Genomic DNA, 23,521 nt, shown 5'->3' on the forward strand with positions numbered 1-23,521 from the left:
GGCATAACTAAGGCGAGCTAGTATCACAACAAGTGTATGGTTGAGGGAAGAAAATTTGAGGAGAAATTTTATGGAGACTGCTGGCAATAAAGCAGCTATGAATAATAGCAATAGGGTTTGTAGTCTTAATCTGCAGCAAAACTCAAGTTTTATTGCCCAAACATTAGGGTTTAATTTAGAAGGTGGAAAGAGGCAAGATAAAGGAAAAGGGATATTATTAATAAGTGAGGAAAGGAATGAGGATATGGAAAAAGATAAAGAGGAACTACAGTGGGAAAATGTTGAAGGAAAGAAGAGACTTAGGTCAAACAAACATGTACAAGTTTGAATTATGCTTAAAGGGGAGGGCAATTTAGGAGAAAAATAAGGAACAATTTACACAAATCAGATATCGACAGCTGCTAATAAGCAAGCCGACCGGACACAATAAAAATTTGAAGTTGGAATGTCCATGGATTGGGGAGTACATAGGGCATTAAAAGGTTTCAGCACACATTAAAGTTGTATAATCCCCAAGTAGTCTTTTTTATGGAGACAAAACTTGACAATTATCGTATGAAAAAGGTTAGGCGACGATGTGGTTTTCACTTTGGGATTGATGTGCCGGCAATTGGAACACGTGGTAGGCTAAGTCTTGGATAGAAGGAGGAGATATCAGTGAGTTTGAAGAGTTTTTCTAATAATCATATTGATGTTGACATTGAAGATAATGAAGTACGAGCGATATAGAGAATGACTGGATTTTATGAGGCACCGGAGTTGCGAAGGAGGAGTGAGACATGATACCTCTTAAAAAGGTTGGGTAGAGAGCAAGCCATGCCATGGTTGGTCTGTGGTGATTTCAATGAGATTTTATATTCGTTTGAAAAGGAGGAAGATTTTCCTAGAGATGAAGGACGTATGGAGGACTTTAAATGTAACGACCCGAAAGTTAGTGGTGTTGGAAAGTGTGATTTTGGAATATATATTTAAACGAATTGAATTTTAGTTAGATAATCTCGTTGATTTAGTGTTCAATTTAAGTACAAGGACTAAATCACGTAATATTAAATAAAATAAAAATAAAAGGTAAGAAAAAATCTTAGTGGAAGGGAAGAGAAAGTTTCTTTCTCAATTAACATGTAGAATTCGAAACAATAGGGAGAAGAAGAAGACAAACAACCATGGGAGTATAAGCTTTCAAGCTTTATTTAGGGCTGATTTCCTCAAGAAACTTGGTAATTTCCTTAAGTCCTACATTAAGTTTTGTTCTCTTGGGAAAATGGTGTTGGACCGAAGGCTGGATGGAGGCAAAAACACCTTCTCCAGCTGTGTAAATGAGTTGTTTTGTGGTTAATTAGCTAAGGGAGAAGAACAAGGTGGCAACAAGAAAGGAAATGAGCTCACGCAAAGTTAGGCTCGATATGGAATTTGGCTAGTAAGTTCATTTGATCTTCATTCTTGTTAGTTTGTTGTTCTTTTGGCTAGTAAGTGAAATGAAATGAAGAAAAAAATTGGTGATTGTGGATTGTTGAATAAGCTGGTGTAGCATGCAAATATCATGCATGTTTATTAGTTTTTTGTTTGACTTTATGAGTTGAATTGTTGGATTGTTGTTGCCCAAATATTAAATTAAAATTTATCAATTTGGTTATTGTATTAAAATGGTTTGAATATGATGAAGTTGGAGGTTAAAACATTAGTTAATGTTATCCTGATGGTGGAGTAATTAAGCTGCTTAAATGCTGTAAGATTATGATGTCCTGATGTCATGATTTAAGTTGTGTAATGTTGTGATTATGTTGTTTTAAACACATCAATTAAAAAGGAATTAATGTTGCAATTTAATTTGTCTTAGTACAAAAAATTATGATGTTTCAAAGTTGTTAATTGAAGAGTGTTTATTGTAACCATTTATGAAGCTTGTGGAAGTAAATGAACGCTAATTTAAATGCTATAGATTAATGTCTTGATTTCAATTAATATGTCGAAATAATGGTGTTTAATTAATTGTGTATTTATTTTTTATTTGTTGGCTTTTGTTGGATAAAAAAAATGACAGAGAAGTGTCATTTAAATGTTGACTAACTCTGTCTAAATTGATGTAAATCCATGATGTTCGCAATATGCAAATTAACATATTTTATATGTTGGAATTATTGAGATTGAAGGTTTAAATTTATGGTATCTAAATGATCTGTATGAATGTGTCTGAAGGTTGATAAATTTTATATTGACATATTTTATATGTTGGAATTATTGAGATTGAAGGTTGAAATTTATGGTATCTAAATGATCTGTATGAATGTGTCTGAAGGTTGATAAATTTCCTATTGTGTGACAATGTTGTGGTAGGTTAAATACCAAACAATGGTGTTGTATTTAAGCTGCTCCAATTTTGGGCTAATTAAATATTTTATTATAGGTTAAACATCATGAAATGTTTCTGTTTTGGTGTTATTTAAAATTGGAAAAAGAAAAGACTATAAAATTTCTGATTGAATGTCTAGAATCGTTGCAATTGTAGGCTGTTCGAAATAACCCCTATTTGTCGAACTCTTGGTATTACCCTGTTTGATCTTAGTGTTGCTAAATACTATCCGAATCAGGACAATTAAGAAGTGAATATTTTAATTTACGCCATTTGATGATAACTGAAGCAGCATTTAATTTTCATGTTTAAAGAGATTCTAAACTTGCTGAAAATGTAATAGTTGCATATGTTATTTATTCAATTAAATAAATGATAGTGGGTTCTTTACTTTTCTTCATTGGTTGTTCTGTTGCATCTTTAAGCTGGTATGAGTGATGGAAATTAAGAGAAAGGTTGGTGAAATTCTTAGCTATCGAGGAAACTGTTGATGCATGCAACTTGCGAGCATGTTGTTGAAATTTTTATTCATTAATGTGGTCTGCTTGATGGAGTTTATTACTGTTCAAATGAATGTCTTTTTATGCTTATTCATATTTTTCATATATAATTATTGCGGACAAAATGGTTGTAAATTACGTGGTCTAAATGTTGAAACTTTAGGCATTTAAATGCTACAAATGGTTATGTTAATGATGAAATTGGAATAATTAAATGTGGTTGTTTTGTATGTTATAAAGATGTCCCAAATATCGTTGTTTTTAAATGTTATAATATTGTCCAAATGTGATTGTTCGTATGTTTAATTACATGTCCAAAGTTGGATAATTCTATGTAATTTGGTTGGACTAATATTCATGCCTTAATTGAGTTTAAATTTATGTCTCAAGCTAGTAAATTTCATTTTATACTGTTAGAATTAATATATGTTATAATTGAAGTTTAGTTGTGGTTCAAAATTGGACAACTTCATATTATTTGGTTGGACTAAATAAACGATTTAATTTAAATTTGGTTGATGTTTAAGAGCTGGAGATTTTCATGTTATTTAGTGGTGGTGAAGTACATTGCAATGACTTGGATTTCTCAAAAAGAAAGGAAAGACAAAATTTTTGATGAATGGCTCAGAATTTATGGTTTGTATTCTATAATTCGAACTACTTTGTTTGCTACATTTATGAATTTATGCTAGGAAAACTTATCACAGACAATATTTTGCTAGCATATGAATTAATGCACACCCTAAAACAAAGAAGAATGGGCTAGAATGAAAGTCTTGCTTTGAAACTTAACATGAGCAAAGCATATGATAAAGTGGAGTGGGAGTTTTTGGAAAAAGTTATGCAGAAAATGGGCGTCTTAGAATTACTAGTGTCTTTAATCATACGATAGTCATGGCATTAAATTATTTGATGTATGAATAATAAGATTGGTGAACATTTCAAGCCAATGAAAGGGTTACGTCAATGTGATCCTCTAAGCCCCTACCTATTCTTAATTTGTAATGAAGGACTTTCATCCTTAATAAGGATAGCATTGTGGGAAGGAATTATTAAAGGAGCAAAGGTTTGTCAAAAAGGACCAACTATTACGCACCTACTATTTGCAAACAATTGTATTTTATTCAGGGATGCTACGGAAAGGGGAGCCAATAACCTTAAAACCATATTATGAGAGTATGAAATATGTTCAGGCCAGTGTATAAATTTTGATAAATCAATGGCTTTTTTTGGTTCAAATGTTTCTGAACACGGGAAGAGATATAAAACCTAAAAAGCAAAACTGAAAACGGGGAGAGAGGGAATTGGGAAACAATTTGGGGAAAATTAGAAAAAAAGATCCTTGGATAGGAGTAGAGGATAACGGTTGAGAATAAGGCAGAGATGAAAGGATAAAGAAAAAGACTCCCTCTTAAGCAGCAGTAAGCACTGTGACGCCAGAGTTGTGGGTTAGACAGGCGAAAGTTATCTTCCTGTAACAGCCTAATTTTAGCTAAATTGGAACAGTGATTTTTGAACCACAAATCTGATGTTGAAAAATTATTTTAATATTATTTTCATTATTAAAATATGTTATTTGATATGTGTGAAAATTTCGTGAGCTAATTTTATCGATTGGTTGGTTAATTTGATAAAAATGATTAAATCGCGTAAAATGTAAAAGTTGCATACTATTTGTTTAAAGTGCTTAATTGCTATGATTAATTAAATTAGAAGCCCTTATGATGATATTAGACCATTGTTAGTGTTAATGGACATTAATGGACATGCATTATAATTTTTTATGTTTATTCATTAAGGGTAAATAAGTAATTATGTAATTAAGTTAATAAAAATATAACAAAACATGATTTTTGTTCATTATTTTTGCCATTTCTGAAATTCCAAGGTGAAAAATACCATTTTTATGCATATTAGGGTTCAGAATCTTCATAGCTTAATTGCTAAATGTTTTGAGCTCGGTTTTTTATGATTTTTACATTTTTGAGATCATTGCTTCGTATTCAACTAGCTCGTACCTTAGATTTCGAAACTGTTAAAGATTTTGGGAGTTGCCATTGTTGAATCTATGTAATCTTTGATGTTTAATGTTGAAATATGAAAGCTTGATGATAGTTTTACATGTTTTGTTAAGTGATTTTTGATGAAAATGCATAATAGGGATTAAATTGTGAAATGTGCAAATTGTGTAGTTGAAATGTGAAATAAATGAAAGTTTTGGGCTTCTAGGGACCTATATATAATTTTTCCAAGCATGGGTTTTGTTGAATTGTGTGAATTTTTTGGATTTTGTATATTTGTGAAATAGGGACTAAATTGATTAAATGAGAAAGTTTAGGGGCTAATGTGTAAAAATGCCCAAAGGTGTATTTTTGTATTAATTGAATGAGTAGATGAGTAAATAAGTTAATTTTGAATTCATATAGATCAAGAAAGAAAGAATTTGGATTTAGATCGGGGGAAAAACAAGGTTATCGAGTAGTCGACCTAATTTGTCAATTCCGAATACGAGGTAAGTTCGTATGTGATGATTACATTATAAATGTATGTTAAAATGTTTTAATATTGCACAAATTGTTAAAAAGGGATTATGGATAATGTATTAATTGTGAAAACGACTCTACGAATGCATTTGATGATAGAAACGAAAGGTGTGAAAGCTCGGTTGAACCTTAATAATAGTTTTGGATACTATTGACATGTCAGTAAATGATACATTGAGTTGGCTTCGGGCCATGATCTTAGCACTTCGGCTACGTATTTTACTGATATGGCTTCGGACCATGCATATTGAATGACTTGGCTTCGAGCCATGATAATAGTTTTTCGTGTAACACCCCTTACCCGTACCCAAGACCGGAACCAGGTACGAGGCATTACTAGATACATACTCAGACATTTCCGAAAAATACGTGTTATAAAATTTCATTCTAAATTAAAACCAATCAAACAACATCTTAGTGTCCCTATTACGGGCCTACGAGACCCAAAACATATATCGAGAATGATCTGGGACTAAACCTAGAACCTAAGAAAATTTTAGGAAAAGTTTCTAGGTTAAGCCTCACACACCCGTGTGGAGACAATGCACATGCCCGTGTACTTTGGGACACACCCTTGTCCCTAACTCGTGTGGAATTAATTGAATTTATTTTCTATTTCGAACCTACAGAGGTTTTTTACACCGCCAAAACACGACCGTGTCCCTAGCCCGTGTGATCGCCCGTATCCAAAAACCTAGACATTTTGTTTATGACGTCAACATGTATTTAGGGGCACATGGCCAGGACACATGCCCTTGGGGCTAGGCCGTGTCCTCCACATGATTGAGACACACGGCCGTGTCTCTACCCGTGTGTTTACTACCATGCATTCTGACTTAAAATTTAGGTGAAGGGGACACATGACCATACCACACGCCCATGGAGATGACCGTGTGTCACAAACGGCCTAGACACACGCCTGTGTGTCTACCCGTGTGGACCCTTTTTAGGCTATAATTTCAAGCCAATGGTCACCCTCATCATTTTTTCACATATAAGAACCCCAAATACATTTAACATGACCCAAATATACTTAAGGACTATCATCAATGAATCTATTGCATGTTAACCTCATCTCATTGGTTAAGTACATGCTCAATTATCTCCTTTTTGGTATTGAGGATTTCCATCCCATTGAAACACATTTAGACTTGGCTCATTATTATAATTCATTTCCAATTATGGCCTACTATCTCCAAATGTTTTGGCCACATTACAAATGCCTATTTATGAAATCCCATATTCAATCATCACAAGAACATTTTTAACATAAACATGCATGGTTGGTAGGTCATAACCTACAACAAAATGAGCCATGTCTTATGGCCATATAAAAAAAGAATAAGTTTAATATTTTTGCCTTTGCATTGGCCAACCAAATGACACACATAGCAAAATAAACAAAATTCCTATACATGCCATTAAACAAAATAAAAGTATCTATATACCAAAGCTGGACAAGATGATAGTGTGTTGATTCTCCAACTGTCTTCCAATCACTACAAGTCCTCGAGCTCTGTAAGACAGGAAAAAGAGGGGGTAAGCATTTACATACTTAGTAAGCCTAAATAACTGGAAAGTAAACTTACCGATTAATTAGCATACGACCTTGTTAGGCAACCAATCCAATAAATATAAAATAGCTTCCTATTGCATACACTCAAGCATCAAGTTAGTCCCATTATTATGTAATTTGTCTTAGATGAGCTCATCATCCAACATTTTCATTTCTATATCTCATGTTAATTCTGTTAAGTACCTTAGAAATCTCGATGGATTATTCATTTACCGTCAAGCCATAAGAGTGATCTTCTCAAGTGCGCACTTCCGCGAACCTCACATCTTACGACGGGATTACAAGTTTAGCTAAATCCCCCTTAATATAAACTCATGGGTAAATCCCTTATAGTGACAAACACCCTTAATGAGCTCAGGTCTGAATTACCAGTTTAGGCTAAGTTTAGACCCTAATTGAATTACCCGTCCAGGCTAAATCCTTAATGCACACATATTCTTCAGGGGGCTCGATCACTCAAGGAACACCCGTCCGAGCTAGATCCTTTCTATATTTGAGATCAACGGATTACCCGTCTGGGTTAAATCCTTTTCTGCAACACATGCAGGATCTCAAGTCACGTAAACTGGTACGTGATATTCCTGACAGGTTTTAAAAATTTATAATTAATCACTATTAAAACTAACTATTATCACGATGAAGGCAAGTGTACCTATCGAACAGTAGTATAGCTTTAGCAAGACCAGATTGTCGAACCCAAAGGAACCAAGAGTACTAGTAATTACTTTCTTTTTATTATCTAGCCTAAAAATTAAGGGATTTGTTTATCTAAACTAATTAAACTAAGGGTGCACAGAGAGAAAATTGGGGAAAAGCTTTTGGGAAAACTCGATTTATTAAGATAATACCCAAAGAAAAATCCACCTAGACTTCACTTGTTATTTAACTCTGAATCAGACGATTTATTCATTTGACTTGATCCGTAGAAATCCCTAAGTTATATTATTATCTCTCTCGAGACTAATAACGTTTAACCCTAGGTTAATTAATTGAAATATCTTTCTAATTAACACCCTAATGTTGCATTAACTCGATCTATGGACTCCCTTATTAGGTTTCACCCTAATCCAGCAAAATCTTGTCACCCTATCTCTAGGCGTGTAATCAACTCCGCTTAATTATGACAAATTTACTCTTAAATAGGGACTTTTGCTCCTCTGAATAAGCGCATTAACTTGAATCAATATCCTGGAATATTAAAACAAGAATTAAGAACACATAATTAAGAACAAGTCAAATATTTATCATACAATTCAGATAATAATAACAAGATTCGTCTTAGGTTTTATTCCCCTTAGGTATTTAGGAGGTTTAGTTCATAATTATGAAAGAAAACATCTCAAAAGAGTAAAGATAACAAAACATAAAGAAAACTCAAAACTCTTGAAGGAAATTGAAGGGAGATCTTCAGTCTTGACAAAGAATCCGGCTTCTAAGATGGATTAGTCAGCTTTCTTTGAGTAATTCCTTGCCTCCTCCCCCGTGTCCCCCTTTTCTAGTGCCTCCTTATGTGTTTAAATAGGCTTTAGAATGCTTAAGAGCCCTCAAAAGTGGCCTTTTTCGAATAGGACTATACTTGGGCTCGACAGGGACATGCCTGTGTGACACGCCCGTGTGCGATTGCTTCAGACCGTGGTCAAGGCTATTAAATAGGCACGGGAATGTTGTCTACCCGTGTAAGTCGTGCTTCGATTCTGCCAAATGACAGGGCCATGTGGACTACCCGTGTGAGGAAGTCCAGGCCGTGTTGATTTCTCATGTTGGTCTATTTTCTCCGTTTTTAGCCCGTTTCTCGCTCTTTTTATTCTCCTATGCTCACCTAAGTATAAAACATGAAATTAAAGGATTAGGAGCATTGAATTCACCAAATCTAACGAGAAATCATCCATAAATGTGCTAAGCATGGGATAAAAATATGTATAAATTACGGTTTATCAAATACCCTTACACTTAAGCGTTTGCCTGTCCTCAAGCAAAATCCTCAACTCACAATCAAAATAAAATCTTCTCAACTTATAATCCCTATCGATAATATCTCAAAAATAAACCATAAGTAGTCATACATTGAGAATTCAACTAGAATAACATCAAAGTTTCAAACATTCCAAGTTGAGCATTTTATCACGAAAGCATAGGTGTCTCCCCTCATTTAAGTGATTACCTTTGATTCAAAATATCACAAAGTTTAACATCCTCACTAAAGATTCACTCAAATCACTTGAGGTGTTTAAGAACAATAAATGAAGCACTCATTAGTCAATATGAAACGTTATTACCATAGGTTTGCATGAAAATCAAATCTCCACCACTATATATTGAGATGATATGTCAATTAAAAGGTCTTTAGAGGGTTGTAACGTGGCTTTGGTTAGAGGGTGTGGTCACAAGATGAAAGAAAAGGTTAGAATCGAGATTGAATTGAAAAATTACCTAACTAGAAAAATAACTAATCGTTAACTGAATAAGCTTCAATTAACACTTAAGCTCAAAAAACGATGAATAACTACTAATATATATGTATGTATTGTATTTTTTTAAAAAAAATAAGTCAAATAACATAGGCAATCTATAAAAATAAAACATAGCTAAGCAATTTATTCAAATCAAGTCTAAAAAATATAGGGATCAAATTAATTTAGGGGATTTCAAAAATAATGGGTTAAGGGTTAATGTTGAGGGAAAATCAATGATTGAGCTGTTAGGCTCAAGGGGGTTTACTAAGGGTTAATTGTGAAGGTAGGCTTTTATGGAGTGAGTGGGTTAAACATAAGTGCCTTTATCATCTCGACATATCAAATCAAATGGTGTAGTCTTTACATGCAAAATCAAGCAAGTTCTAGAATGACAATTCAATATTGACGCACTCAAAGCAACAATAAAAATGAGCATGAAAGAAATAATAGATGCTCTACAAGTTCAAGATCTCACAAAAATTATGGCTTTTTGATGTTTAAACCTGTGAATTTTAACTCAAGATAATACCTAAACTTGGGGAAACAACCTAAAAATTTTTAATTCTCAAAAATCAACTTTATCATGCTTGATTCTCTAATTCCTTAAAGTTTGAATAGTCAATGCATAAATGCCTATGTTTTAATTCAAGACATATTAATAGAAAATCATAAATCAATCAAAATTCATTCTAATAATGATATGAGAAGATCAAATGAGAATAAACAAAATTCAGGGATTTTTTTTATAATGATATAAAAGACCCCCCACACTTAAGATGTACATTGCCCTCAATGTACAAAGTTAGATTTACGACGGTATAGATATAAGATCATAAGATCGAGAGAGAATTGAAACTTCTTGAATGATGAATGGACTCCTTGATTTGGAGTTATGGAGAATAATCGGCCAAGGTAATGATGAGATTAAAGAAGGATACTCCGGTGGTGGTAGAGGTTGGTTCCACAACCACAGTGTCCAGCGAAGAAGTTATCATGGTAGTCGGACAGGACATGGCAATCGTGGAGAACCTTTTCCAGCTTTGGAGCTCTTTATAACTGTGATAGAATCAGGAACTTCTCTTAGGAAATATAAAGAAAAATAATTACTTGTAAAGAAATAGCCGAATAAAAATTATAAAATCTCAAGATTAAATAAAAATAGTATTAAAGGAAAATAAAAAGTAATTTCAACATATAAATAAAGATAAAAATAAATGTAATAAAAATAATAGGTGTTAATAAATAAATTGGGGCACACGGTCGTGGGGCTCGCTCGTGTGCCTTCATTTCAGCCTGTGCGTTTCGTGGTTTTCGAAATTAGGCGCATTGGTGCACACGGCCATGTTGCACGGCCGTGTCATTCTTCGTTTGTTGATCCCATGCTCGTGTATGAAAGCACATGCCCATGCTGTTTTGACAGGCTCGACCACGGTCGGTGGGCACAAGCGTGTTGCAGGCCCGTGTTAATTTGGCAGGATTGGCCACGGTCATGTCGCACGGCCGTGGCAACTTATCGAATCCCTTATTAGGGAAACGTTGCCCTGTTTTCATAAGGCCGTATCACACAGCCGTGTTCCGCCCGTGGTGTGAGCACGGCCTAAGGCACGCCCGTGTGCCTGGTCGTGTGGATTAGAAAACCTGTGTTTCAATGACTCAATTAGTGATTAGATGTTAAAAACTAAAATTTTAAAGAAATCAAAATTGTTAGTGCTCGGGTTGCCTCCTGAGAAGCGTTTATTTATAGTCTAAACTCGACTTACTTCGATATCGCATAGTCATGGTGGTTCGAGGAGTTTACACTCCTCATTCCTGCTATCAATTTTATCAAAATAAGGTTTTAGACAAGTATTATTTACCTTGAAAGTGTCAAATTTAGGATGAATTACCTTGACTGTAACGTATGGAAAAATATTGAGTACCGTGAGAGGAATTTCTCCATTAGATTCAGAAGTGGCAATATGAGGATCTGCTGCATCCAGTAGTATTTTGTCTCCAACCTTAAGTTGATAATATTAAGCTCGTCAAGGTGTGGTTTTGGTTTATGTATCCGTCATTCATCTAGTTCCTCAACTCATAGCCTTCGTTCTTTATAGATAGGTCCTTCATTGTTGCTTGAACACGTCTCATGTGCACTCTTCGAACCTATTTTCTGCACAGAGGGTTTCACCACATGATCAGTACTAGTAGTATGATTTATGCAATCACCCTCGATTTTTGAGGTGTTACTCAAATTACAAGCTTGAAGAGTGATTGTTTCATCACCCACACGAAGTGTGAGTTCACTTGTACCAACATCAATTATCGTTCTAGCAGTTGCTAAAAAGGGCTTCCCTAAAATTAAAGGTACGTTATGTTTAGAACAACGAAATCAACTGGGAATATAAATTTGTCAATTTTAACGAGTACATCTTCAATAATACCCCTAGGAAATCTGATTGTTTTTTTGGCTAGTTGAATACTCATCCTAGTTTGTTTGGATAATGACATTGATACTAGCCCCTAAATCAGCCAAAACATTATTAACATCTAAACTACCAATTAAATAAGGAATCGTAAAACTTCCTAAATCTTTTAATTTGTTGGCCAGCTTATTCTGTAGTATGGCTGAGCAAACCTCATTTAGCTCCATATGCGACGCCTCATCCAACTTCTGCTTATTTGTTAAAAGCTCTTTTAAGAATTTGACTGCGTTTGGCATCTGCGAAAGAGCTTTAATAAACGGTAAGTTAATATGTAATTTTTTTAATAATTTAAAGAATTTACGAAATTGTTCGTATGTGCGTCTTTCCTTGTCGCATTGGGGTATGGCACACAAGGTTTGTACTCTTTACTTACCGATGTTTGTTCTCTATGGTCTACCACATCTTTGCTTTTACTTACCACGATTCCTTGTCTTGATTCTGGTTCAGGTTCCACTAACCCTTCCTTGTCTTGGATGGTAATTGCGTTGAGTTGTTCCCTTGGGTTAGATTCAGTGTTACTCGACAGGCTACCTTGTGGTCGTTCAGATATTAATTTGGCAAGCTGTCCTATTTGAGCTTCGAGCCCTTGGATCGACGCTTGTTGATTCTTTAGTGCTGTCTCGATATTCTGAAAACGAGTTTCTGACACCAAGATGAATTTTGTTAGCATCTCCTCAAGGTTCGGCTTTTTCTCTTGTTGGTAGGGTAGTTGTTGGAAGCCTGGAGGTGGTGGTCTCTGATTCCCTTGGCCTTCCCATGAGAAATTTGGGTGGTTCCTCCAACCTGCATTGTAAGTGTTACTATAAGGATTATTTTGAGATCAAGGATTATTACCCATATAATTTAACTACCCATGTAATTTAACTACTCGTTCTCCATGTTGTGGCCATAGGGTGGATATTCTGAATTACTTGATCCACCTCCACTTGCTTCTGAATTACTGGGTGAACCTTTGAAGAACCAAGAAAACTGTTAATTTTTCTATTCAAAAGTTATACCTGATTAGAGAGCATGGTGACCGAATCGACGTTAAAAATGCCGACTATTTTCATTGGTTTTGTCCTCATGGCTTGCCACTGATAATTATTCAGTGACATCTCTTTTATAAATTCATAAGCATCTTCAGGTGTCTTATTATTAATAGTTCCACCAGCAGCTGCATCAATCATCTGTCTAGTCGAAGGATTCAAGCCATTATGAAATGTTTGAACCTGTAGCCAAAGTGGTAACCTATGGTGAGGGCATCTTCTCAAAAGGTCCTTGTATCTCTTCCATGCATCGTAGAGTGTTTCTAAATTCGTCTGCACAAAAGAAGAGATATCATTACATAATTTATCCGTTTTAGCCCGCGAAAAATATTTTAATAAAAACTTTTCGGTTATTTGTTCCCAAGTAGTGATTGAACCTCGTGGTAATGATCGTTCAACCACTGTTTAGCTTTGTTCCTCAATGAAAAGGGAAATAACGGAAGATGAATGGCATCATCAGAAACGCCATTGATTTTAAATGTATCACAAAACTCCAGAAAATTCGCCAAGTGAGCGTTGGGATCCTCGTCCTGCAAACCATCAAACTGAACAGATTGCTGTATCATTTGAATTGTGTTAGGTTTTAGTTCAAAATTATTTGCAGCAATAGCATGCCTAACTATGCTTGATTCAGTTCCTGTTAAAGAAGGTTTAGCATAATCATACATAGTACGCGGAGCAGGATTCTAATTAGCAGCAATAGCAGGAGGTAGCGGATTTTCCTGGTTTTTAGTCATCTCCTTGGTTTTGGTGTGAGTATCGTCCTCTTGCTCTTCCTCTGTGTATCTTAAGCTTCGCCTTATTTCTCTTCGATTTCTGCGAACTGTGCGATCGATCTCACTATCAAAAAGTAATGGTCGTGACGGGTTTCTTCTGGTCATAAACTAGAAAAATCTACCAGAAGAAAATAAAATAAAAGTTAGAAAAGTGAAATTAAACTAAACATAGATTGCACTAAAAGTAAATATGGCTAAAGTAATAAAAATCGAATGTTCCTAATATCTTAGTTCCCCGGAAACGGCGCCAAAAACTTGGTACATGATATTCATGACAGGTTTTAAAAATTTATAATTAATCGCTCTTGAAACTAACTATTTTCACGATGAAGGCAAGTGTACCTATCGAACAATAGTATAGCTTTAGCAAGACCGAATTGTCGAACCCAAAGGAACCAAGAGTACTAGTAATTACTTTCTTTTTATTATCTAGCCCAAAAATTAAGGGATTTATTTATCTAAACTAATTAAACTAAGGGTGCACAGAGAGAAAATTGGGGAAAAGCTTTTGGGAAAACTCGATTGATTAAGACAATACCCAAGGAAAAATCCACCTAGACTTCACTTGTTATTTAACTCTAAATCAGACGATTTATTCATTTGACTTGATCCGTAGAAATCCCTAAGTTATATTATTATCTCTCTCGAGACTAATAACGTCTAATCCTAGGTTAATTAATTGAAATCTTTTTCTAATTAACACCCTAATGTTGTATTAACTCGATCTATGGACTCCCTTATTAGGTTTCACCCTAATCCAGCAAAATCTTTTCACCCTATCTCTAGGCCTATAATCAACTCCGCTTAATTACGAAAATTTTACTCTTAGACAGAGACTTTTGCTCCTCTGAATAATCGCATTAACTTGAATCAATATCCTGGAATATTAAAACAAGAATTAAGAACACATAATTAAGAACATGTCAAATATTTATCATACAATTCAGATAATAATAGCAAGATTCGTCTTAGGTTTCATTCCCCTTAGGTATTTATGGGGTTTAGTTCATAATTATGAAAGAAAACATCTCAAAAGAGAAAAGATAACAAAACATAAAGAAAACTCAAAACTCCTGAAGGAAATTGAAGGGAGATCTTCAGTCTTGACGAAGAATCCGGCTTCTGAGATGGATCAATCGGCTTTCTTTGAGTAATTTCTTGCCTCCTCCTCCGTATCCCGCTTTTATAGTGCCTCCTCCGGTGTTTAAATAGGCTTTAGAATGCTTAAGAGCCCTCAAAAGTGGCATTTTCTGAATAGGACTATACTTGGGCTCGACAGCGACACGCCCGTGTGACACGCCCGTGTGCGATTGCTTCAGACTGTTGTCAAGGCTGTTAAATAGGCACGGACGTGTGGTCTACCCGTCAAAGTCGTGCTTCGATTTTGCCAAATCGACACAGCCATGTGGACTACCCGCGTGAGGAAGTCCAGGTCGTGTTGATTTCTTATGTTGGTCTGTTTTCTCCGTTTTCGGCCCGTTTCTCGCTCTTTTTATTCTCCTATGCTCACTTAAGTATAAAACATGAAATTAAAGAATTAGGAGCATCGAATTCACCAAATCTAAGGAGAAATCATCCATAAATGTACTAAGCATGGGATAAAAATATGTATAAATTCGGTTTATCATAAGTCATGGTTTATCCATCGAATTTCCCTTTTAGCTTCAATTGGAACATTTATCATCTTGTCATTACTATTATTAACACATTTCATAAATTTTCATGCCATCATTATATACAACTATTACACATTCATAAAACATGCATTTAAGCATATTATGGGTTTACCTTAAATTATTCGAACTTACCTGGTATTTGTGTTGGTTTTGCATTTCGGTTATTCTGAAACTTTTTGTTTTCCTCGATCGACCTCCGAAATTTGTTCCTCGGGGTCTATAACAATAAAAATGAATTATCAATATCTCACATTATTCTTTTAGAGCCTAAATTTCACCACTATACAAAATGACCGTTTTACCCCTAACCTTTCACATTATTTACGATTTAGTCCCTAGGCTCGTATAATGAAATGCATGAAATTTCCTGGTTACCCAAGCCTAGCCGAATATTTTTCATTCTTATAGCGGTCCAAATTTTCCTTTTTTCACATTTTCTACCCACTTTTTACAACTTTTACAATCTAGTCCTTTAAGTCATTTCTATGAAAAACCACTTAGTATAAGTTGTTTACCATCCTTTAAACTCTTATATTCCTCCATAAAATATCAAAATACAATCATCTCATTCATGGGTAGTTCTCTAAACATGAACCCTAGCATGAAATATAAGTAGAAATGAAGAAAGTAAGCTACCGGGATTTCAAAAATACGAAGAAAATTAAAAACGAGGCTAGGGAGCACTTACTATTAAGCTTGAAAATGTTAAAAACCCTAGCTTATGGAACCCTTGAAATTTTGGCAGCTATAGGAAGAAGATAAGTGAATTTTGCCTTCATTTTCCCTTTTTGTTTCATTTATTACTAAATGACTAAAATGCCCTTCCTTACTAAACTTTCAAATTTTTCCATACATGCCCATTTTTGTCTAAAAATTTAAAAATTAGGAAAATTTCTCTTTAAGGACTTCTAATTAATTTTCCAAATCAATTTCATACAAATTGCTTCTGGAATCCAAGTTTTGAAATTTATTCAATTTGGTCCTTATTTTCCAATTGGACACCTTACTCATAGAATTTCTTCATATTGCTTTAGCACATGCATATTTTCATATTCTAGACCTCATAATAATCATAAAACAAATATTTTAATGTCAGATTTGTGGTCCCAAAACCATTGTTTCGACTAGGCCCTATTTTGGAATGTTACATTTCTCCCCTTTCAGGGACTTTTGTCCTCAAAAGTCTTACCAGTAAACAAGTTTGGATTTTGGCTTCTCATGGTTTCTTCTGGCTCCATGTAGCCTCTTCCACACCGTTTCGATGCCATAAAACTTTTACCAAAGCTACATCTTTATTTCTCAACTGTTTAACTTTACAAGCCAAAATCTTGACCGGTTCTTCACTATAAGTCATGTCCGGTCTAATTTCAATCTCCGTTGGTGAAATCAAATGAGAGGGGTTTGATCGATATCGCCTTAACATAGATACATGGAACACGTCGTGACTCTTTTCTAGTTCTGGTGGCAATGCCAAACGGTAGGCTAATGGTCCAACTCTTTTAGTGATCTCGTATGGTCCAATAAATCACAGACTCTGTTTGCCTTTCCGGCCAAATCTTAATACTTTTTTTCATGGAAATACTTTCAAGAATACTCTACCTCCAACTTGAAATTTGATCTCTTTTCTGCTCAGATCAGCATATGACTTTTACCTATCCGATGTCGTTTTTAAGCAGTCACGTATCACTTTAACCTTTTCTTCGGTTTCCTTGATCAGATCAACTCTGTGAATCTGACTCTCTTTGAGTTCTGTCCAATACAATGGAGTTCGGTACTTTCTACCATACAAGGCCTCATAATCGCGCCATCTTCAAACTCGTTTAAAAACTATTGTTGTAGGTGAACTCTACCAATAGCAGGTATTTTTTTGAGCTACCCTGAAATTCGAGGATGCAACATCGCAACATATCCTCAAGAATCTGAATCATCTGTTCAGACTGACCATCATTCTACAGGTGAAAAGTTGTACTAAAACTCAACTTGGTACCCAAGGCTTCTTGTAGCTTCTTCCAGAATTTCGAAGTGAATCTTGGGTCTCTGTCTGAAATAATCGATAGCGGTACCCCTTGTAATCTCACAATCTCAGATATATACAAGTCGACTAACTTGTAAAGTAAATAATCTGTTCTTACCGGGATAAAATAAGCTGACTTTTTCAACTTATCAACCACAACCCATATAGCATCTTTCTTTTTCAGGGTCAATGGTAATTCTGTCATGAACTCTATAGTAATTCTGTCCCACTTCTATTCGGGGACCATCACAGGCTGTAACAAATCTAAAGGTACTTGATGTTCAGCTTTGACTTGCTGACATATCAAGCATTTTGATACAAATTTGGAGATGTCTCTTTTCATACCGTTCCACCAGTATTTTTTCTTAAAATCATTGTACATCTTGGTACTTCCAGGATGAATAGACAATCAGTTATCATGTGCCTCTTGAAAAATTCTCTGAATAATTTCATCGTTCCTCAGTACACATACTCTGTCTTTGAACATCAAACATCCATCAAAATCAATCTGAAAATTGATTCGATGCCTGACTCACATTGAGTTCTTTTAGCTTGCAGGTCACTTTCATTAGTTTGAGCATCATAAATTTCTTGAAGAAATGTAGGCCTAGCCCTTGACTCTGCTAAAATCGAACCATCATTAGACAATGCCAATCGAGCGTTCATGGCCTTTAATGCAAACAAAGATTTTCTGTTTAGTGCGTCGACGACCATATTCGCCTTTCTCGAGTGGTAATTGATGATCAACTTGTAATCTTTAATTAATTCTAATCATCTCTGTTGTCTCAGATTTAATAAATACTTTAAACTCTTGTGGTCTGTGAATATACGACAAGTCTCACCATATAAATAATGCCTCCAGATCTTCAAGGTAAAAATAATGGCGACAAGCTCTAAGTCGTGCGTCAGATAATTCTTCTCGTGTGGCTTCAACTGTCATGAAGTATAGGCTATCACCTTGCCATCTTGCATAAGCACACAACCCAGTCCATTTAAGGATGCATCGCTGTAGACCACAAACTTTTTTCCCGACTCGGGTAATACTATAATTGGAGCTTCAGTCAGTAATGTCTTCAACTTCTCGAAACTATGCTAACACTTTTCTGACTATTCAAACTTAACGTCTTTCTGTAGCAACCTCGTCATTGGAGTAGCTATCATGAAGAATCCCTTTACGAATCTTCGGTAGTAACCAGCTAAGCCCAAAAAGCTTCTAACCTCGGTTACATTTTTAAGTGGTTTCCATTCAACGATAGTAGAGATCTTACTTAGATCAACTCGAATGCTATTACCCGAAACAATATGACCCAAAACCCTATCTCTTGGAGCCAAAACTCATTCTTGCTATACTTAGCATACAATTGTTTTTCCCGTAAAGTCTGTAACACAGTCCTCAGATGCTTCGCATGCTCTGACTCATCCTTGGAACAAATCAAAATGTCGTCAATGAACACAACGGCAAACTTGTCCAAGTATGGCCGAAAGATCTTATTCATTAGGTCCATAAATATGGTCGGTACATTCGTCAACTCAAACGGCATGACAAGAAATTCATAGTGGCCATACCTCATTTTGAAAGCTTTCTTAGGCACGTCCGATTCCTTAACTCGCAACTGATAATATCCAAATCTCAGGTCTATCTTAGAGAATACAGTGGCTCCCCTCAACTGGTCGAACAAATTATCGATCCTTGGTAAAGGATACTTATTCTTGATAGTTACCTTGTTCAGTTGCCGATAATCTATGCATAGCCTCATTGAACCATCTTTCTTCTTTACAAATAATATGAGAGCACCCCAAGGCGAAAAGCTCGGCCTTGCAAGAATTTTATCTGTCAGTTCTTGCAACTATGCTTTTAACTCCTTCAGTTCGGTAGGTGCCATCCTACACGGAGCAGTAGAAATAGGAGCTGTTCCTGGCACCTGTTCAATACCAAACTCTATCTCACTATCAGGAGGTAATCCGAGTAATTCTTTCGGGAACACGTCTGGATATTCACATACTATTGGTACGAACTCAATCTTCAACTTCGTTTCTTTAGTGTTCAGTACAAAAGCAAGGTAGGCTTCGTACCCTTTTTTCATATATCTTTGAGCAACCATTGATGTAATTACAACCAGCGGTGTATCCAATTCTATTGAATCAACCTGTAGAATCTCACCATCTGGGCACTTCAATTCAATATACATGCTACCACAGTTTACAATTACATCATTCAGGGCTAACCAATCCATGTCAAGTATTACATCAAACTCATCAAATGACAATAACATAAGGTTAGCCGAAAAATAATAACCTTGAATCGTCAAAGGACAATTCTTACAGACTTTATCAACCAAGATTGACTTGCCTAATGGGTTCGACACTCTGATTATAAATTCTGTAGGTTCAATGGATATATTCATACTAGACACCAATTTCATGTAAATGTATGAATGCATCGATCTCGAATCAATTAAGGCAACAACACAAATATTAAAAAGAGAAAAGGTACCTTTGACGACGTCAGGAGCAGAGGCTTCCTCTCCAGCGCGTATTGCATACGTTCTTGCCGGGGCTCGAGCCTCTAATTTTGTAGTATCTTTGGCTGTAACTCGACTACCACTAGCACTTTCAGGATATCTCGGAGGTCTACCTCGTGAAATAGGAGCACTCGACTTCGGGGCTAATTCCACCTCTTTATTGGTTCGCTCTGGGCAGTCTCTGAGGAAGTGGTCAAGAGGACCACATCTATAGCACGCACTGCTCTTCATTCGGCACTTTCCAAAGTGGAATTTATTGCAGCTTTTACACTTTGGCTTTTGGTCATCTACACTCCCCACGCTAGTTACCATCCGGGAGGAAGACTTCTGGTTACGTCGTTTGGAGCTTCTCGCTCTACTCGAATATCCCACAACCGATGAAGTGGAGCGCTCATGTTGGCTTATTGATTTTTTAGTAGGAAATGAGAGTGTCTTACCCCTGGACTTCTTGCTTGAAACTCGAGCTTCTCTCTTAGCTTGCTTCCTTTCATTATTGAGCTCCTCGGCCTTTTTGGCTCGATTAGCTAATGTAGGAAACTCTCGAATCTCTAAGATATCAATTAACAGCTTGATTTCCTCATTCAGACCTCCCTCCAAGCGTTTACGCATTTCTAACTCTGTTTGAACCCATTTAGTCGCATACTGACTTAGTCTTACAAATTCCCTTTCGTATTCCGATACAGTCTTATTTCCTTGTTTGAGTTCTAGGAACTCATTTGCTTCAAGTCTAAGAACCTTTGACTAACGTATTTCTTCTTAAACTCCGCTTGGAAAAACTCCCAAGTGATGTTTTCCTTTGGCACCACTGAAGATATAGTCTTCCACCAGTGGTATGTAGTATCCTTTAGAAGAGATACAACACACTTTAAACACTTCTCAGGTGTACACGATAACTCGTCCAATACTCGTATAGTGTTCTCGAGCCAGGACTCGACTCATTCAGCATTACCATCAATCTTAGCTCTAAATTCTTCAGCCCCATACTTTTTAAACTTGTCCACCGGGGCTCTACCAATCCTTACAGGTGTCATACCACGTGGCACTTCCTCATCAAGTCGATTAGGGAGCGGGGGAGGTCGTGGTATGTTGGGGCGATTTTTCAAATAATACTCAAACCACTCATCCATCAAGTCAAAGAATGCGGCTCTAGGCTCTTCCCGACCTTTAGACACAGGCCTTCTACTATTAGTAGAAACAGCTCATTGTACGGAAGCTGGAGCATGACTCTCGGCTCCCTCGGACTCATCTTGTGCTTGATTGGAATACATTTATTATATTCAAAGACAATCAAGCAGTTAGTAGATATCACACTATCAACGTTCGTATAATGGCATGTATAGTTAAACTCGTTACACCCTACGGTAGTCCTAGAACTAACTAAACTGTGGCTCTGATACTACTAAATGTAACACCCCTTACCTGTACCCGAGACTGAAACCAGGTACGAGGCGTTACCAGACACATACTCAGACATTTTCGGAAAATAAGTTTATAAAATTTCGTTCTAAATTAAAACCAATCAAACAACATCTTAGTGTCCCTATTATGGGCCTACGAGACCCAAAACATACATCGAGAATGATCCGGGACTAAACCAAGAACCTAAGAAAATTTTAGGAAAATTTTTTAGGTTAAGCCTCACACGCCCGGGTGGAGACAATGCAGACGCCCGTGTGCTCTGGGACACACTCGTGTCTTTAACTCGTGTGGAATTAATTGAATTTATTTTCTAATTCAAACCTACAGGGTTTTTACACGACCAAGCACACGCCCGTATCCCTGGCTCGTGTCTTTCACACGACCTAGACACGTCCGTGTGATCGCCCGTGTCCAAAAACTTGGACATTCTATCTGTGACGTCAGCATGTATTTAGGGGCACACAGCTAGGACACACGCCTATGGGGCTAGGCCGTGTCCTCTACACGGTTGAGACACACGGCATGTCTCTACTCGTGTGTTTACTACCATGCATTCTGATTTAAAATTTTAAGTGAAGGGGACACACGGCCGTACCACACTCCCATGGAGCTAACCGTGTGTCTACCCGTGTGGACCGTTTTTAGGTTATAATTTCAAGCCAATGGTCACCCTCATCATTTTCTCACATATAAGAACCCCAATTACATTTAACATGACCCAAATATACTTAAAGACTATCATCAATGAATCTATTGCATGTTAACCGCATCTCTTCGGTTAAGTACATGCTCAATTATGTCCTTTTTGGTATTGAGGATTTCCATCCCATTGAAACACATTTAGACTTGGCTCATTATTATAATTCTGCCAATTATGGCCTACTATCTCCAAATGTTTTGGCAACATTAGAAATGCCTATTTATGAAATCCTACATTCAATCATCACAATAACATTTTTAACATAAACATGTATGGTTGGTAGGTCATAACCTACAAAAAAATGAGCCATGTCTTATGGCCATATACAAAAAGAATAAGTTTAATATTTACGCCTTTACATTGGCCAACCAAATGGTACACATAGCAAAATAAACAAAAGCCCTTTACATGCCATTAAACAAAATAAAAGTATCTATATACCAAAGCTGGACAAGATGATAGTGTGTTGATTCTCTAGCCGTCTTCCAATCACTACGAGTCCTCGAGCTCTGTAAGACAGGGATAAGAGAGGGGTAAGCATTTACATGCTTAGTAAGCCCAAATAACTGGAAAGTAAACTTACCGATTAATTAGCATTCAACCATGTTAGGCAACCAATCCAATAAATATAGAATAGCCTCCTATTGCATACACTCAAGCATTAAGTTAATCCCATAATAATTCATCATGTAATTTGTCTTAGATGAGCTTATCATCCAACATTTTCATTTCTATATCTCATGTTAATCCCGTTGAGTACCTCAGAAATCTCGATGGATTATCCATTTACCGTCAGGTCATAAGAATGATCTTCTCAAGTACGCACTCCCGCGAACCTCACATCTTACGGTAGGATTTCCAATCCAGGCTAAATCCCCCGTAATATAAACTCATGGAGAGTTGTTGGGATTAACAGTCCAGGCTAAATCCCTTATAGTGACAAACACCCTTAATGAGCTCAGGTCTAAATTACCAGTCTAGGCTAAGTTTAGACCCTAATCGGATTACCCGTCTGGGCTAAATCCTTAATGCACACATATTCTTCGGGGGGCTCGATCACCGTCCGGGCTAGATCCTTTCTATATTTGAGATCAACGGATTACTCGTCTGGGCTAAATCTTTTTCTACAACACATACAGGATCTCAAGTCACGTAAGCCATGGTTTATCCATCGAATTTCCCTTTTAACTTCAACTGGGACAGTTATCATCTTGTCATTACTATTATTAACACATTTCATAAATTTTCATGCCATCATTATATACAACTACTACACATTCATAAAACATGCATTTAAGCATATTATGGGTTTACCTTAAACTATTCGAACTTACCTGGTATTTGTGTTGGTTTCGCTTTTCAATTATTCTGAAACTTTTTGTTTTCCTTAATCGACCTCCAGAATTTGTTCCTCGAGGTATATAACAATAAAAATAAATTATCAATATCTTACATTATTCTTTTAGAGCCTAAATTTCACCATCGGGCAAAATGGCCATTTT

General features: G+C 36.1%; 1 protein-coding gene and 1 non-coding gene across 2 annotated transcripts; one reads left to right on the plus strand and one right to left on the minus strand.

Annotated features, from left to right (window-relative positions):
- The first annotated feature begins 13,111 nt into the window (after positions 1-13,111).
- LOC121204194 (small nucleolar RNA R71) lies at positions 13,112-13,218 on the plus strand. The gene has a single exon (XR_005899123.1). It is a non-coding gene; the product is annotated as a small nucleolar RNA R71 (small nucleolar RNA).
- Positions 13,219-19,225: 6,007 nt separating this feature from the next.
- Positions 19,226-20,509, minus strand: LOC121203675 (uncharacterized). The gene is made up of 2 exons (XM_041074109.1): positions 19,873-20,509; positions 19,226-19,542 (listed from the first exon to the last, which is right to left on the minus strand). Exons 1-2 carry the CDS (start codon positions 20,507-20,509, stop codon positions 19,226-19,228), a joined length of 954 nt encoding a protein of 317 aa, XP_040930043.1.
- Positions 20,510-23,521: the final 3,012 nt, after the last annotated feature.

The sequence above is a fragment of the Gossypium hirsutum genome, chromosome A07, assembly GCF_007990345.1.
Source record: "Gossypium hirsutum isolate 1008001.06 chromosome A07, Gossypium_hirsutum_v2.1, whole genome shotgun sequence".
In the NCBI taxonomy this organism is placed as follows: Eukaryota; Viridiplantae; Streptophyta; class Magnoliopsida; order Malvales; family Malvaceae; genus Gossypium; species Gossypium hirsutum.

What these genes read in the sequence shown, in the direction of transcription:
- LOC121203675 (XM_041074109.1), bottom strand. Translation starts at nt 20,509, where the DNA reads ATGCGTAAACGCTTGGAGGGAGGTCTGAATGAGGAAATCAAGCTGTTA. An exon ending in TGCTCCTGACGTCGTCAAAG is followed by an intron (nt 19,543 to 19,872) that starts GTACCTTTTCTC and finishes TGAAGTGCCCAG; the next exon opens with ATGGTGAGATTCTACAGGTT.